This window comes from Hippopotamus amphibius, chromosome 6 (genome assembly GCF_030028045.1).
Source record: "Hippopotamus amphibius kiboko isolate mHipAmp2 chromosome 6, mHipAmp2.hap2, whole genome shotgun sequence".
NCBI lineage: Eukaryota > Metazoa > Chordata > Mammalia > Artiodactyla > Hippopotamidae > Hippopotamus > Hippopotamus amphibius.
In genome coordinates, this window is record NC_080191.1 from 39,226,617 (window position 1) to 39,244,756 (window position 18,140).

The 18,140-nt window shown below is 39.2% G+C and overlaps 1 protein-coding gene and 1 pseudogene across 1 annotated transcript; both read right to left on the bottom strand.

The window, feature by feature from the left end:
- Positions 1-1,918: 1,918 nt before the first annotated feature.
- Positions 1,919-2,953, bottom strand: LOC130854886 (trace amine-associated receptor 6-like; annotated as a pseudogene).
- A 5,367-nt stretch (positions 2,954-8,320) lies between these two features.
- TAAR5 (trace amine associated receptor 5) lies at positions 8,321-9,334 on the bottom strand. The gene has a single exon (XM_057740291.1). The coding sequence runs from the start codon at positions 9,332-9,334 to the stop codon at positions 8,321-8,323; it is 1,014 nt and encodes a 337-aa protein (XP_057596274.1).
- Between the last annotated feature and the right edge of the window lie 8,806 nt (positions 9,335-18,140).

Consider the following 18,140-nt stretch of genomic DNA (forward strand, 5'->3'; position numbering starts at 1 on the left):
CTGTATTTTTTACAAAACTTTTACAATCACCTTGTAAATTAAAAAAAAAAAAAAAAACCTTGTGGTGTCAATTATTATAAAATTGAATCTATAAAACAGTTATGGAGAGAGACACTGAAATATTTGATCAGAACAGTAAATTTTCTCATTTCTCCCTTTAATTTTGTCACGTATGGTCTATGAATTTAGATGCTTTGCAAATAGCTGCATACATATTTTAAATCATTATATTTTCCCAACATTGAAGGATTGTACATCTTAATAATATTGAGTCTACTTAGCCAAATGCATATTTTATCTTTCCATGGTTAACAGGCCAATAGAAAAAACAAAAAAAGGAAACTAAAAGGGTTATTTTAGCAAAAAATAAAACAAGAAAGGAACAACAGAGAAACAAAATGTAATGAGAACAATTAGAAACAAGTATCAAGAGAATAAAGTCAAATGTGGAAAAACGTTTACCCAACTTATTATCTGTAGACACCTGTAATCAAGTGCCTACAGAAGAGAAGGCTCTGGGTGACCAAACACTGGCTGCATTAAACATTTTGGTAAACATGAGGCATGTGATGGGTTGGTTAGTTTCCTTCAACTGCTCTGAAGAACTTAGGGGACAATGAGCTCTAAAGGCTTTAAAGGCCCAGCTCAGTGTTCATATAAGTAACCAGAAAGCTTCATTGAAAGCCCTGAAAGAACCCTTTATCTCCTAGAGACAAAGAACTGAGTTTCTGAAAACCAAACTCCAAGTCTAATTCTGTAGGACGCTGAATTAAAATGCAAATGGAATTCTCAAATTCCCAGAGCCTCTTTCACTAAAATTCTGGCATTGATTAGGAAGGAAAGGGATTCTTAAAATTAGGAGGATGTCATATCGGCAGGTCCTAATGAAACTCGTTACCTCCAATCCCTAATTCTGTGAAGCCTTTTCTGCCAGAAGAGGCAGGCCTGCCACCACTGCCTGAGGAGCTCAGTCTTCCTTTGTCTGAAGAAGGCATAGTGGCCTCCCCTGAGGTGGCTGCATTAACAATGCACCACTGACCCTCCTCAGGACCTCCCCTAACACCTTTCCTCACCTCTAGACCTATAATCAGGATTCAGACCCAGCAGACCCTGAAGGGTGAAGGATAAAGCAAAAGGTGTTGAACATATTTTTCCAAGAAGCTGTGGACCTAGTTGCTAATCTGTGAAGAATCCACCCTTTTCCCGTAACTTACAATACATTGTTATTCTTGTCATCGACAATGGACAAATTTTGGATACTGTTTACAGAAAAAAAAAATTGCCCTCTGTCATGACTGGCAGGTAAAATACATCTCATGGGATGAGAAAAAGAAACATAAAAAAGACAATCACTGTTGTGAAAGTTGTACCATCTGCTCATGGTTATTCCCACACTTACAAAAAACACATTTACAAAAGTCCCCAAATTATAACTTATGAGTTCAGTTCTGAGAGTCTGAAATGACTGATGTATATGACTCAGGGACCTCCTACGTGCTCCAGAAAAACCATCCTCCTAAAAACAAGTTTCTGAAAATGGAAGCAAAGTTAACTGAGTCCAGAAAAAATGGCAGGGATTTCTAGACTTTCACAGGAAGCACTGAACCAGGAAACTTTTGAAAGTCACAGAAAAGTCAGCCTTAAAGGGAGGCCTGGAAAAGGAAAATAATTCACAACTAACAAAGCAAGAAAGTGTGCAGATTTGAGGAAACTAGAAAACATGAACTTTGTGTCAGACATTTTTAGCTAATATATTTCTGCCAAATGCTTAAAGATGTTCACCCATTAAGAAAGTAAAAGCATAAAGGTGATGGTCCTGAAATTGAGGTATTATTTCTCCTCCCCAGTTGGATGGAGCATTTTTTGTGCAATGTATTGAGAAATTCCAGATAAATCAATAAATTCCTCAATTTGAAAATTAGGCCTCCTTAGGAAATAAATTTATGGTTGATGAACTGTCTTTTAACACTTGGCCAGTTATAATAACTTTTATTGCTTTCCTAAACCAAGGGTAAAATAAAGCATAAATCAAAGGATTTAGAGCAGAGTTATAAAAACCAAACCAGCAAAATATCTCATAAACATATGAAGGGGTTATAAAACCCAAAAAAAGAATCAACAGAGGAATTGATCATGTACGGTAACCATGATATCAAAAATGCTACCACCGTGATATCCACGGGTTTTAGCAGCTTTTCTCCCCCTTAGCCAATCTGGTTTTGTATGTCCCTTATCCTTCTGCTTTGCTACTAAGGTGTTCAATCTTTTTAGCTTGTTGTCTAGCCACAAGAAAAATATTACTATACAGAATCACCATGACAAAAGTAAGTGTGAAAAATAATAGAAAGCCTATCAAAATCTAAAATTGATTTATAACAATCTGACAACCACCAATGCAGCTGAGGGCACGTACTAATTCCTCTGTCCCATTCTCATGAACGCCTGTGAAGAACACAGCACCTCTGTACACAAGGGGCAGACTCCAGGAGGTGCTGATGCACATTCCTGACACAGACACCGTGAACTTGGTGGGATAGACCAGAGGGTCAGTAACAGCAATGTACCTGTTGATGGAGATGAAGCACGAGTGGAAGAGGGAAGAGTAACAAAATACCACATCACAGCAACTGTGAAGGGCACAAAATCTGGCTCCAAAGTACCAGCAGCTCTCCACGGACCTGACCATGCTGAAGGGCATCACGGTCACTCCCGCTAGAAAGTCCGCACAGGCCAGAGAGGTGATGAGAAAGTTGGTGGGTGAGTACAGCTGCTTGAAATGAAAGATTGAAATCATTACCAGGAGGTTTCCAAAGACAGCCAGCACAGCCCCAAAGCCAAACACTATGTACAGAATCACGCAGGATGCAGGCGAGTAGGGGGTTTTCACACAGGATCTGTTCGGATGCTCGTAGCAGAGCTGCACAGCTGCAGGAGGAGATGAGCTGCTGCTCATGGTGCTGCTGTAAATAGCATGTAACCACGTGGAGAAGTTCTGCCCTTTTTCAATCACACAAAATAGAGCAGTTTTCTATTTTCTGAAGAAAGAGAAAAATCTCTTACCTAATTCCCCTGTTATAGTTATCAGATATTTTCATAATGCCCTGTCATATAGCCATTGTAATTTTAAGCTCTGAACATATAAAATAATAATATACTGAATTTAAGTTCTCAATCAATACTACTATTCATAATTATTAGTATTTATATTATTATTATTTAGAATATAGTTGGAAACACTTTTCCAAATCCAATAAGACTTTAAGCAATCTGTTGCAGATTTGCTTTTGCCACAATAAATTTCTTGCCTTGCAATTTAGAAAAAAATTTTTTTTTACCTGGTCTGGATGTTGGATTGATTCCTCATTGTCAAAGTTAGTGAGATGTGTGTGATTTGTTATTTATTAGTTATTTTTACTCCCCCCACCCCCACAAGAATGTCTGAGGAGTAAATGACAAAACCCCCAGGAAACACAGCCAAATCCCGTACCCAAAATTATCTACAGTGGAGTCCCTGTAGTACAATGTGTGAACAGGGAAAAGAAACTTATAGTTAATAATCTCCAGTTACAATTTATTGTTTGATGTAGAATGGCCTTGACACTAAAACCCAACAGGGGTCACATGAAAAATGAGAATGAGAGGATACCTCACTCACATATAAAGATGCAAATATTTGAAACCAAATGTATGTAAACCAAGCTTATCAATATACAAAAAGATAATATTGATACATTCGATTCAGTCTATGCCAAGAATGGAAATTGCATTCATCTTAGAAAATCAATTAATATAATTTACCATTTTAACAGATTAGAATTTTATGATTATTTGGTTAAATGCAACAATAGCAGTCATTTTGTCATTCCCACTCTTTTCTCTCATAATAGCATCTGCATTCCCGGATGCTGTATAGTTGGTCTGGCTTCCATGTGAATATGTTGGGATCGTCTTTGTACATTCCATCTAGTGTGAGATGGACATCTTTCTCATAATGGAAAAAAAGATGTCCATGGTACCCTAAGCTTGAATAACATGCTTAACAATAATCCCCTCCAGGCCTGGGAAGGGCTATGAATCTGGGGAACCTCTCTGTATGTGCTCCAGTCATCAGTGTGTGGCTCATTACATAGCATGCTGCTCTGGCTTGTTTAGATGTCAGAGCTAATATCCCATCATCGGTTTCCCCTCTGTCTCTAGAAAAAGGTTCTACTTTTAAAGAAGTTTAGGCACTAATTAGGGGCTTAATTCTTCTTTTGAAACCTCTTCCTTTCCCTTACAATTCTAACTTTGCAGCCATCAGAGTTGCAGAGAAAATCTATGTAAATTGTAAAGCTCTGTGTGGGAGAAGGGCCGGATTCTCTCATCCTTTGTAGGCCACTGTTAGTGTGACCTCTTGATTCCCAATGCCTCCTGCAGAATTAACTGTATAGAACAGAGCTATTCAGAAGCAATACAGAGGGACTCTTGCTATGGAAATTGCCCTGCTCAAAACCTTTGATCATGTATATGACATATGGGTTTCATGTTTATACTCATACACATATACATACATTCATTCCTGTGTGCTATGCATTCACAGGGGCTGCCAGCTGGGATGAGTGGTGACCTGGTTTGCCTAAATGGTAAGAAAACAATATAATTAAGTTGCGAGAAGTTGGAGAAAAAATAATGGTCAGGTTCATACAAAATGAGAAGGCTCCATCTTGGAACCTGAAATCGTGCTGTTTGGTGAAACAGGAAGTTTTAAAAAGGACCCCCCAAATTTTAAGCAAGCACAAAAACACCAGGAAATGATTGTGCTATTGAGCTATTTCCCAGTGGAACGCTCTTGAGGGAGCTTTTATCAGGCTGCAGGCAATCAGCAGGTCATAGTGAGGTCTGTCTGCCACTGCCTTCTGTTAACATTCGATCACAAAGCTATCACACTTAGGAGAGCACTGATGTTCACATTTAAAGGAGAATCCTGTGTATGTATGACCGATTCACTTTACTGTACACCTGAAACTAACACAACATTGTAAATCAACTATACTCCAATAAAATTTTTTTTAAATTAAAGGAGAGGGCTTTCTTGGTGGCGCGGTGGTTAAGAATCCGCCTGCCAATGCAGGGGACACGGGTTCGATCCCTGGTCCAGGAAGCCCCCCACATGCCATGGAGCAACAAAGTCCCTGCTCCACAACTACTGAGCCTGTGCTCTAAAGCCCATGAGCCACAACACTGAGCCCATGCACCACAACTACTGAAGCCCACGTGCCTAGAGCCCATGCTCTGCAACAAGAGAAGCCACTGCTATGAGAAGCCCGAGCACCTCAGCGAAGAGTAGCCTCTGCTTGCCGCAACTAGAGAAAGCCCGTGCATAGCAACGAAGACCCAACATAGCCAAAAATAAAATAAAAAATAAATAACTTTATTAAAAAAAATTCTAAAGGAGATCCTTTAACCAGGGTGTCCATGAACTTATATGGGAAACATACTATGTTTTTATATTCACTAATCTTTCCTTGAAATTTATCACTTCTTTTCATTTTGAATGTAGGCAAAAATTACAGTGATATTAACACTACTTCTAATTTTTGTCACCAGTAGAAATCAATATTTAGTATTTCAGCACAGCTGTTGCAGATATTGTGAGATTCATCTATGCTCATCACTGCTCTGAAACTGCAGTATTTATTGCCCCGGGCTTAGATCTTGTTAACTAGTAATGCTTTCATAAAGCACATATGTGATTATACTACAAACTTGGCAATTTAAAAGATATTTTGATAGCTGTATTCTAATACAATTTTATTCTTTTATAATTCTATATTAAAAAATTTCTTTTTCTACTTAAACATCTTATTCTGAGACAGAGTCCATGGTCATTACCCAAGCAGAAAAAAATTAAGAACACTTGCCTTCAATTTATTTAATTCTCACTTGGCAAAAGAGTGTGAGTAAAGGTTATTATGCCAGGACAGAAAGGCATCACTATGGATGTTCTACTCATATCTGCGGGGACAATCATTGAACACAGATTCTCATTTGTTCAGGGGCCTAAACAGATTTTCTGGGTGCAACAGTTTTGCCTCTTACACCCTGTTTTTATATCAGGGATGATGAAGGTGCTGGGCCTCCCTGGAGTTAGAAACCTGACCTGTGAACCCATTAGCTCATGCTCCCCATTGTGGCATCTGCCACAGATGTGATTCCTCTTCTCACTCCACCCTGGTCCATAAGTGATGGACCATAACACTCACATTCCAGTGGTTCTACAGTTCACTAGAATCTGAAGTCTCCTACCTGCTTTTAAATTTTAGTCCTGTCAAGGAAGGGAGGGAATACGGGGATATGTGTATAAAAACAGATGATTGAACCTGGTGTACCCCCCCAAAAAAAAAAAAAAATTTTTAGTCCTACTCATAGGTTTATTATTTATCCAGTTTCCTCTAGTATTTCAGAGGTATAGTAGAGAGGTTAGGGTTATCAAGTAAGAAGAGAATAAATTACCAAACTTCTGTATGCCTCATCTATAACAGAAGGTTGATAACGTCCACCTTGCGGGATTTATGGACAGTAATTGAGATGCAGAACGTTATAGGTTCTTAGTAAATGTTAGTTCTTTTCCTTTCCACCTTTCCTTTCTCTTCATCTTAGAGCCTGTCTTGGCTAATGCAGCGTTTTACACTTAATAGAAAGCAGTAAGATGGGAAAGAAGCAGAATCGCTTCCTGCTTGTGTGGAAGTGATTGATGTGCAGAGTTCCACCTAGTGAAGCAGCTGAGTGTTCTTACTTCCAGGACAGAAGCGCCACGCCTAATGGATTGGGAATGGGTGTGGACTTATTCTAGGAAGGGCAGAGGAAAATGTGTTTTTTGAAGTAATGACCAACTTATACTCTGCAAATTAGATTTATTGCTATATCTAAGGCACAGCATTCCAAGCTTCTTAAGCTTTCAAAACTATGTATGAAGATAAATTTGAATTTATAATTCATTTGTAACAATCATCTCATAATGCTTGAGTTAAATGCAAAAGAAAGAATAATTATTTTCAAAGAAGAATTAAGCATTAAAAATATACTGAAAAATATGTTTACAACAAATATATATTCTTAGGAATAAGTGTGGGATCAATAAAAGTTCTTTCTATCAAAAAAGTAAAAGAAATAAATCCATTTTAACTAATTTCATTGCCAAAATATGACTTTTCTTTCTTTTTTATTGATATATCTATGTCTGTATCTGTATCTATAATTACATTTCTATATATCTGTACTCCAGAACCTCAAATTAATTTAGAAATAGGTTTTCTAAATAAGCAATTATTAATCTGAAAAAATCAGTGAGAAATGTGGAAGTAGAGTGACTAGAGACCTGTAGGAAAAGATTTAGGAAGAAACAGAAGCAAGATGTACATAAAAGATACACCTTTCCTAGCAATAGCACCAGAGAAACATGATTCAATTCTGAGCAAGTATGTGGTGTAGATAACTTGTTTTACCAAAGAAAATCATATACCACCATCCTGAGAAGACAGTAGGTCTAACTTATGTGATTTTAAAAAAGGAGAAAATATTAAAATGGTGAGATGTGGAGTATCATCACTTTACAAATATGCCACATATTTTCATTATTCAATTATTAAAGAAAAAGGAAGAAAATATTCCTTCAGGAATATAGTACATTTACTTAGTGAGCACTGAAACAGACAAACCTGGCTTATCAACCTGTTTAGCAGCTGAGTTCTGAGGAGACAGGGTTTTTAAAAGGAACATTTTGAAAAAGAGACACTCAAACACTTGACCATGATTATGAAAAGGGATGGGAAATTAGGATTCAGCTGATGTTTTCCAAAGTTCAATTATACAATATTTGGGGTTAAGGACATCTTAGAGAGCAAACCCTTAATTTTTTTTGATGAGGAAACTGTGTTGAGGGGGAGGGGTCAAAGACTGTCAAAGTAGCCTGACCTGGCGCTGCCAGGTTAGCAGGACCAGGAGAGGAACTCAGAAATCTGACCTCAGTTCTCTTTTCCCTCCACCTCTACATCTTAGTTGTCTCAAGACAGTAATAAATGAGGAGCCTAATATTTGCATAGCATGTTGACTTATCCAATAAATATTTAGACGACTTCACTGTCTCCTTTTCCTACATTCTAGAAAGACATTGAAGGAAGAATGTTGTATATTTTTCCAAATTAAGATGCTTTTTTTTTCTCAGCCACTTAAAAAACCATGCTGCCCTGGAAGCCTGTCCACGAACTTGTGACACCACACATCCCACTCTGACAGGTCCACTCATCCTTCCCGCAAGACCCTACCCCTAGCCTGCATTCAGTCATTCTTGGTACAAATCAATAGTGGCTGTCCGCAGTGAGAAGATCTCCCGACTCAGGATGAGTTTCAGGGCCTTCCTGAACCACCGGCAGGAAAACACGTAAATGATGGGGTTGCAGGCTGAGTTGAAGTAAGCAAGCCAGATGAAGATGTCGAAGACCAGCGCTGGCGTGGTGAAGTTAAGGAGGCTGTCGACCATTGTGTCAGTGGTGAAGGGAAGCCAGCACAAGAGGTACACGCCCACGGTGATGCCCAGGGTCTTGGCAGCTTTTCTTTCACGCTTGGTAGCCCCAGCCAGGCGTTTGCTTAAGTTGCTGATCTGCTTAGCCTGCCTGGTAGCAACCACAAAGATCTTTACATATAAGCTGATCATGATGAGGCAGGGGAAAAAGAACATAGGGAAGTTTAGCCAGCCCCAAAACTTATTGAACGGCAGCTGGCAACTGCCCACACAAGGCATCTCTTTCAGCCACTGGCGGAGCCCTCTCTCTCCCACGTCTGTGTAGAGTAAGAAGGCAGTGTAAGCTGCTGGCAGCCCCCACCCTGCCAGGATGTACCTGAGGGCCACCCTGACTGTGAACTTGGAGGGATAGAGCAGGGGCTCGCAGATGGCATAGTGGCGATCAATGGAAATGAAACAGAGATGGAAGATGGAGGTGAGGCAGAAGAGGGTGTCCAGGTAAGTATGCAGGTGGCAGAGGAAGTCTCCAAAGAACCAGCAGCCCTCCACTGAGCGAATGGAGCTGAGGGGCAGCACCAGCAGACCCAGAAACATGTCAGCCAGGGCCAGGGAAAGCAGCAAGAAGTTGGTGGGCGTGTGAAGCACTTTGAAGTAGGACACAGCAAACACCACAAACAAATTTCCCAGGACAGTAGTCAGCATGCCTGCTGCACAGGCCAGGTAGATAGCCAACTGGATGCCCAGGGGATGGACCGTCCTGGGGCAAGACCCGTTCACCTGGTAGCAGAACGTTGTGGGGTGTTCTTCAGCATCCTGGTTGAGGACCACGCTCATTTATGGTTTCTCCTCCTCCTCTCTTTCTGGGAACCAGTCGCCTGTCCCCACCAAAAAAAAAGAAAAAAAAAAAATTATCTGCCTAACTAGAAAATGAGATCTGGAGGAAGAACTAAAGGGTAATTTGAATCAAGTGTGCTTTGAAAATCAAATGCAGCATGGAATTCAGGGTCCCACAGGTTACTTCCATTAGCCCTGGTTTGTCTAAGCACTTTCAAAACTAGTGGAGACAAAATCCTTAAGAAAAGAGAAGAATGATGTAAGAAAATGTTTCCTCAAAGAAAAAGCTAGTTATATCACAGTAGGAAGTATGAAATTATTGAGAAGTGTCTCTTCCATTTTGAAAACGTACCTGTTGTCAAATGTAAAGTGAGATTTAAAGTTATGAGAGGGAATTGGTACAAACTTCCAGCTATAAAATAAGTAAGGATTAGGGATGTAATATACAACATGATAAATGTAATTAACACTGCTGTGTGTTATACATGAAAGTTAAGAGAGTAAACCCTCAGAGTTCCCATCACAAGGAAATTTTTTTAAATTTCTCTAATTTTTGTAGTTATGTGGGATGATGGATATTTACCAACTTATTATGGTAATGATTTCATGATATATGTAAGTCAAATCATTATGCTGAACACCTTAAACTTATATAGCACTATATGTCAATTATATCTCAATAATACTGGAAGAAAAAATAAAGCTATCTTTGAGTTTGAACCAGAGAAGAATTAATTCTTGTTAACAAATCATTACTTGGGGAAGAAGTAACTTCTGGATTATCCCTTTAAGAATTAAATAAATTGACAATAAAATCAGCAGATAAAGCTTTTTAATTACATGTCAACTATTCCTAAGAATCCAGCATATAAATAATTAAATGAATAGAATTGTCCTATTTATTTTTGCATGCCGCAAAATTTCTAAAGATAATACACTGTGTTTACACACAGAGAACTAACAGATATGAAAAAGTGTTTTATCTGTTGTCTAGTCACTAGTCCGTGAAATTTTAAACAAAGTCTAATAAATTGAATTCAGAGTTTTTTAGCTACTTACGGAAGAATCAGAATCACTTCACAGGAAGGAATCCTTCTTTTAGCAAGTGACATAAGGTACACAGAATCCTCTTCCATCAGTAAAGATGACAGATGTACAATCAGTGAATGATTTTATACTCCAAATAGAAACTGCTCCTCCATTTGGCATGTAAAACAAATTAGCACTGAAAGAGTACCCAGGGACCTAGTTTGCGCTATTCACAAGTCTCAGTACCTGAAGGCTCCTTCTCAATACAGGATCATTTATCCTGCCAATTAATTAGAGATGAAATTTAAAGACACTGGATTTACATCTTCTTTTGCTAAATTTTATTTTGTGACCTCCCCCCCCCGACACACACATTGGATTCATCACGATTTTTTTTTTTTAAGCTCTTCATTTTGTGCTGGTTAAAGAAATCAGAGGATGAAACAGTTCACCTGGACACAGAAAAATTAGATTCTTATTCTGCCACTTATCCTCTTCCTCCCCCTGTTTCCCCATTGGTAATTGTAGACTACCTACAATTAGACTCCTATGTCTGTATCTCACAGAGATAATATTGAGGAAAATAACATGTTCAATTATATTCTGCTCTCTCTGTTTCTTGGTACCAAACCTCCAAAGGATGGAATGTCTTTTTATGGCCTTGGAGAAATCATTCCACAATGTAAGTTAAGCTGATGTTGCAAAAATGACAGAATTCTAAACACAACAATAGAGTACATCTGCCAGCAGGGCCCATAGGAGAAGGTGGCAGGTAAAAAAGAATGAAGGATGTTGGCAGGTACCTCGCCCTTCTCTGCAAAGCCAGGGCTAAGCTCAGTGGTGACTGCTGGAAACTTGCATTGTATCAAGTCCATGTGTGTGAAAATAGTTTTCTGACTCCAGAATTTAATCAGACAAGGTGCACGATCCCTTAGCTTACAAGTCATAATCCAAACAGAGTCAGCCAGGGAGTCCTACGACCTAAGTCTGATTTACCCAAGAGTCTGTGAAAAATAAGGACAAATGTCTTACAATTAAAACAAGAGCTGATGAAGAAAACTCTCAAAAACAGTTTTTGTTCTGGGATATATAATATCAAAACTGAAGAGCAGTATGCAATCTATGTGGAGATGGAGAATTTTATAACAACTATTTCTAGTTGTATGATCCCTGTGTCAGAATTTACCTAACACTTCTGCCCAATTTTCTCATCTGTTAATTGAGTATAATACAATACCCATATCACAATTTTGTTGTGAAGATCAGTGAACTAAAATTCGTAAGGTGATAAGAACAGTTTCTGACACAGAGGAAGCTGAGTTGGGCAGAACAGAGTGTGAATGGATAGCTAGTCCAGACCCTCTGTTCATCTTCCTAAGTTAGGGCTCTTATCTCCTCTTCCATCAACTTTCAGATATACATTCCAGTTACATAACAATCAAGACCAACAGTAGTTGGATTTTGTATATTTCCAGTTTTCTTTCTTCCCTTGGGAGTCACTGATGGTCTGTCCATTTCCATGGCTTTCCTCCAAATGCTTGTGTATTTTACTAATGGGAAATAAGGGTAAGTGACATATTTATAAGGTAGTTAAAACTATTGTTTAGATTTAGGATTTTAACATTCTTGCTATTTAATAATACTAAAATCACTAGGCTAAGCTGCATGACAAGAATATTAAAGTTTTCCCAATGAAAAGCAGTGTCAGACACTCTTGAAACAAGCTATAAGTGCTGGTCAGAAAGAAAGGCTACTGGGAGATATTCTGGAAAAATATTGTAACTTAAGACACTCAAGAACCTGTATTTCCTCAGCAGTATTTGGGACAGGGACTTAGTAAGTTCTTAAGAATTGCCTCTGTCTGTATTTGCAATCTGAAACACCAATCACAGTCACCCTTGATGACAAAGGGCTGAGGAAGTGAGCGATTTGTTTATTGTTTAAACAGAAAGAATAGTAAAAGCAATCTCTTAAAGATACAAATAAAAAAGAAATTCCAGAACTTATTTAGGGAGTGCAAGACTTCCTGTTTTTAGCAGCCCCTCTGCAATCCAATCAAGATAAACATGAAGAAGAAACCCTTGGCCAGCAGTAGACAAGGAAAAGAGAATGGGCTCTACAGAGAAAAAGACTTGGTTTTGAATCTTGTGGTCTTGAAGAAGTTGCCTAATGTCTCAGAGGAACAGGGGTTCTAATCTTAGGAGTTATAGGGAATGCTAAGAAGATTAAGTAAAATTAACCAGACTACTCATCTGGAACATAATAGGCACTCAATAAATATTAGTTAATTTCTCAAATCTCCTTTATTTTGCATCCTCTATGAATGTATACCATATGCTGGTTATTTGCTTATTTTTCAAGTTTCTTTTTTCACGTTGCTTTTTAATTGGTTCTTAAGGGATTCATGTTTTATTTTCATGTGCTGATAATAAACATCATGAATACAGGAACTTCTTTAACTCCTGGAAGTCTCCCCACTGCATCTCATAGAGTCTTGTCTGCACTGTGCTTTCGTGTTAAAATAGTCTCCAGTTCCCAAAGACTGGATTATGTGTCCTACCAATGTGTGTTTAAAAAATAAACTTTAGCGAAACTCACATGTGAAGACATCTGTTAACCCAATCACTCCTTATATATTTTAGAAGAACTATTAAGTCTTTATAATTTTTATTGCACCTTTAAAAGTACTTATGGAAAAATCCCTCCACTTAAAGAAATGGTGTTTAAAAATCTTTAAGAGAAAAATTATAAGAATTTATTGAATATCTCTTGTTTGCAATGCCCACTGATCCTCAAAACGGAGAATGTATATGCTCTCATTTTCTAGATTAGGAAGTGAAGGCAAAGGTCACTCTTTGAGTAATTAGCTGAGCTGGGACTTGGTCTGTCCTATTAAACCCATGCCATCTCTACTATGTCACGCTTCAAAAAGATGCAAAACTTTCCATCTTTGCAACAATTTCATTTCCTTTTGTCCGCAAATAGCTTCTGCTGAGTGTCCCAGGTCCTTGCTAACTGAGCAAGAAAGGGAAGAGGAATCTTTAAGAAGCAAGATTAGATTTTGAAAGCATGGTTTTGGGGTGAAGGACTGAAATGTAAAAGACAAGCACAAGAAGATATACAATCAATTTGTCTTGAGAACTGGCAGTTCAACTATCATTTGAATACACTGTTACCTCTAAAACAATGCACATTAGAAAAAAAAGAAATAAACTTGGCCTATTCAATACAGACTTAGGGGCAAGTGTAGGCCATTTCTATGAAGTATTGATCCCATAATTTCTCTTGAAGTGAGACCACAAGACAGACTGTCCAGGACTAGCTTCTAGTTCTAATCTTTTCTCCCATTCCTCTTCCTCTAAATAAGCCATGTCTGGTATGGCAAAGGTGATTCAAGAATCCACATGGATTATTTTGACTAGTGTGTAATGAGAGACAGAAGCGGCTATCAGTTTATACGTATCCACTTCCTAGCTAGGCAATAATCCTGGAGAGGTGGTGTTATGTTGTATATAATATTTATACTGAATTGTCTTTAATTTGCATCCCTTCATTCCTATGTCTATTAAAACCAAAACATTATAATTTGATAGGGAGGAAACAGTTAAAATCTAGTAACGGAAATTTTGATCTATTTCAATGCCTCCCCCTCACCTAATGGGTGAAGTCCAGCCTCTCAGCCGGCACAGAAGCTGCTCCCAGTTCGCTCCCCACATCCTTGCAGTCTCATCTCCCCACATTGTGTGGCTGAACTGATTCTATTCCCACACAGATATCCTGCTGTTTCTTTTGCTTGTTTTATTCCCTGTGATGAGTTGTGCTCTGCCAGCCTGAGAACTGCATTTCCCAGAGTCTCTTCACGTATATGATTCCAAGTTAGAGGAACTTTGGAAATATTTGGAAAGCAGAAATGAAGCTGCCGTCATTATTCGGCTGGTGTTTGCAGGCGGATTCATTGGTGGACAGGCAGATGTACATGACAGGTTCCAGCTTGGCCTCACTCCTGCATCCTGGCACTGCTGACCAATGGTACCCCCAATTCAACCACCGAATTCCTGGGAAGGACCCACTGAGGCAGTAGCTAACCAGAGGCAACAGCTTCTCTACAAGTTCTGACTTTGCAGTCCCACATCAGTGGTTGGACGTGGGTCCTTTACTGAACCTGATGACAGAATCTTTGGCCTAAGATGCAGGCAGTCTTCTCTGAAATTCCAAACCTGGCTAAAGTTTCCTCCTCCATACTCCCATAGCTTCTTGCAGTGTAATTGAGTAGCTAGGGGCCATAAGCATCTTAAAGCCAGGATTTGTTTTATTCATCTCAGAACCACAATCACTCAGAGCAGCAAATAGTATATGGCAGTAGATGCTCAATAAATTTTTAATGAACCAAGCAGCTTTTAATTTTATTTATTTATTTATTATTTTTTGGAGGGTACACCAAGTTCAATCATCTGTTTTTATACACATATCCCCATACTCCCTCCCTCCCTCGACTCCCCCTCCACCCTCCCTCGAGTCCCCCCCACCCTCCCCGTCCCAGTCCTCTAAGGCATCTTCCATCCTCGAGTTGGACTCCCTTTGTTATACAACAACTTCCCACTGGCTATCTATTTTACAGTTGGTAGTATATATATGTCTGTGCTACTCTCTCGCTTCGTCTCAGCTTCCCCTTCACCCCCTGCCCCCCCAAACCTCAAGTTCTCCAGTCCATTCTCTGCATCTGCGTCTTTGTTCTTGTCACTGAGTTCATCAGTATCATTTTTAGATTCCGTATATGTGAGTTAGCATACAATATTTGTCCTTCTCTTTCTGACTCACTTCACTCTGTATGACAGACTGTAGGTCTATCCACCTCATGACATATAGCTCCATCTCATCCCTTTTTATAGCTGAGTAATATTCCATTGTATATATATGCCACATCTTTACCCATTCATTTGTTGATGGGCATTTCGGTTGCTTCCATGTCCTGGCTATTGTAAAGAGTGCTGCAATAAACATGATGGTACATGTTTCTTTTGGGATTATGGTATTCTCTGGGTATATGCCCCGTAGTGGGATTACTGGATCATATGGTAGTTCTATTTTTAGTTTTTTAAGGAACCTCCAAACTGTTTTCCATAGTGGCTGTACCAACTTACATTCCCACCAACAGTGCAGGAGAGTCCCCTTTTCTCCACACCCTCTCCAACATTTGTTGTTTCCAGACTTTGTGATGATGGCCATTCTGATCGGTGTGAGGTGATACCTCACTGCGGCTTTGACCTGCATTTCTCTGATGATGAGTGATGTTGGGCATCTTTTTATGTGTTTGTTGGCCATCTGTATGTCTTCTTTGGAGAAATGTCTGTTCAGGTCTTCCTCCCATTTGTGGATTGGGTTATTTGCTTTTTTGGTGTTAAGCTTCATGAGCTGCTTGTATATTTTGGAGGTTAATCCTTTGTCCGTTGTTTCATAGGCAACTATTGTCTCCCATTCTGAGGGTTTCATGAGGTCCCATTTGTTTATTCTTGATTTTATTTCCATTCTTCTAGGAGGTGGGTCAAAAAGGATCTTGCTTTAATGTATGTCATAGAGTGTTCTGCCTATGTCAAGCAGCTTTTAATGTAGAGAACGAAGTGGCCATGGCAGTCACCATGCTCCTGAGAAAATGGTTACCCTGTTCTTCCTAGATGAGTCCTGGATAAAAGATTTTGGATTAGGAATAAAGACTCACTTTTCCTTGAACTAGCCTGGGAAGAGCGTGTGAAGCCTGTTTTGAGAAATAATTGAGTGAATGTTCATGGACACCCTTTGGAAATTGCAAAAGTCTTCTATTGAGGCAAGAAATGACTATGACTGCAGCAGAAGTTTGTACCTGCTCCTTCATTTCTCCACTATTTAGCTCTGCTCCTAGTGGGCAAAAGAAAATGCTGGTCTACGAAAAGGACTGCCCCATGACCTCAGACCCCAGTTCTTTGATGTTAAGGAACACATTTTATGTGATTTTGAGGATCAAAGAGGAAAATGAGTATATGCTGAATGAATGGCTGCCCTGCCTATTCAGTGGCTCAGATTTAGCATCCAAACATCTGTGCCGAATTCGCAAAGAGGAAGGGAGGCTCATGATGGAGAGCAAACTGTGAAATGCTCCTGTCATCATAAGGGGGTCCGTTGCCCCATCAGGCCCTGGAAGGAGGTTTAACTTGGCCTGAAGTTTGAGACACGCTTCCTGTTCCTTTGATTTTTCAGAAGCAAGGAGTACTTTGAATGTTGCCTTCAGAATCAAGGGCAGAGGAAATCTCCTCCTGAAGGACTACATTACTGCAGTCAGAAGAGAATAACCAATATTCTGCTAAGCGTCTTAATGCCCGATTTTGATTTCAAATACTGTCCTGTGATAATGGTAATTTGCTGAAACATCTCAGGGCCTAAATATTCTGTATTCAAATGATCAAATTACAAGTACTGACCTTGGGAAGCTATGAATGTTCAACAGAACACGAAGATCAAGAGGGTACTCGGAATTCCCAACTGCATAGAGAGGTTATTAAAGGTGTTTTAAAGTAATGAGCAGTTTCCCAATAGATAGACTCAAAGGGTAGATTCAAAAAAAGCAAAAAGTTTCACAAAAGCATTTAGGATTTATGTGCATGAATATTAGAAACCTTAGAATTAGTTGTCCTACACAGAAGTGTGACGTCATTTGGTCGTCAGAGAATGGAGGGAGTTGGGTTAACCAAATATTCTGATATTACTGTAAGAATTACTACAATAAAATACACTTACAATTAAAATCCATGCTAAAGGGAACAAGTTTTCTCTTTGCAACCTACCAGTGACTTATTGTTATTGTTACAAAAAACAACCTTACTTTCTGCAAAAATAGGCTAAGGTTGGGGAATACATCGCTCCATCCACATGTAAACAGATTCTAAGTTTGTGGATATGTTCTGTTTGAGCTGGAAGAGTCCTTCTATCAGGACTTACATTAAAAAAAAAATCTCCCTCTGTTAATACATAGAATAGTGAACAATATTTCTGCACAGCCAAACCTTTCTATAAAGCACTTGCACTAGTGAAGCATTAGGAAAGGCGAGACCTAATTTCTATCCTCAGGAAGTTCACTCTATGAGCATGAAAGCTGCAGTCTGAATGTTGTAACTCTTTCTGAGTTGGTCCGTCACTTTCCACTGTGTGTGTCTGCTGGCCCCGTCCCCACGTTTCCCAGCACAACATTGTCCATGTACAACCAAAGCCCATTAGAACAGGAATTAAATTCAGTTCAATTTCTTCTTCACAAGTAGGCTTTTGCTCCATCTTCCCTCCCAAGGAAACGAGCCCCCACTGTCCAATATCCTTTGTTTTATCGTTGTTTCTTTCTGTGAATTTGAGTAACACCCTCCCATTTTCCTCAAAGTTTCTACGTTTTAGTTATCCAGTGAACGTGTCCAGGGATTTTCATGGGAAAGGAACTATGCCAGTTACTGTGGAATACTAAGATGAAGAAAGTAAAGAGTCTTGCACACAAGAAGCTTCTAGTCTACACGAGAAACCAACACATTTGTGCACACCCAACCCCAGTACAAACCAGGAGGCAGAAGAGACAGTTTTAGGGCAGTGGGGGACACATAGAAGGAAGATGTCAGAGATGTTGGGGCATCCAAAAAGATCCTCCCCTGGTAGTAAGAAATGAGGATCTCAAATTTGCTGGAAATGAAAGGTCTGAATACATTTGAGAGGAATCTATACAGAGGTAGTAACTGAAGCTGTGAGGTTAGATAAGATTAGAGCAGGA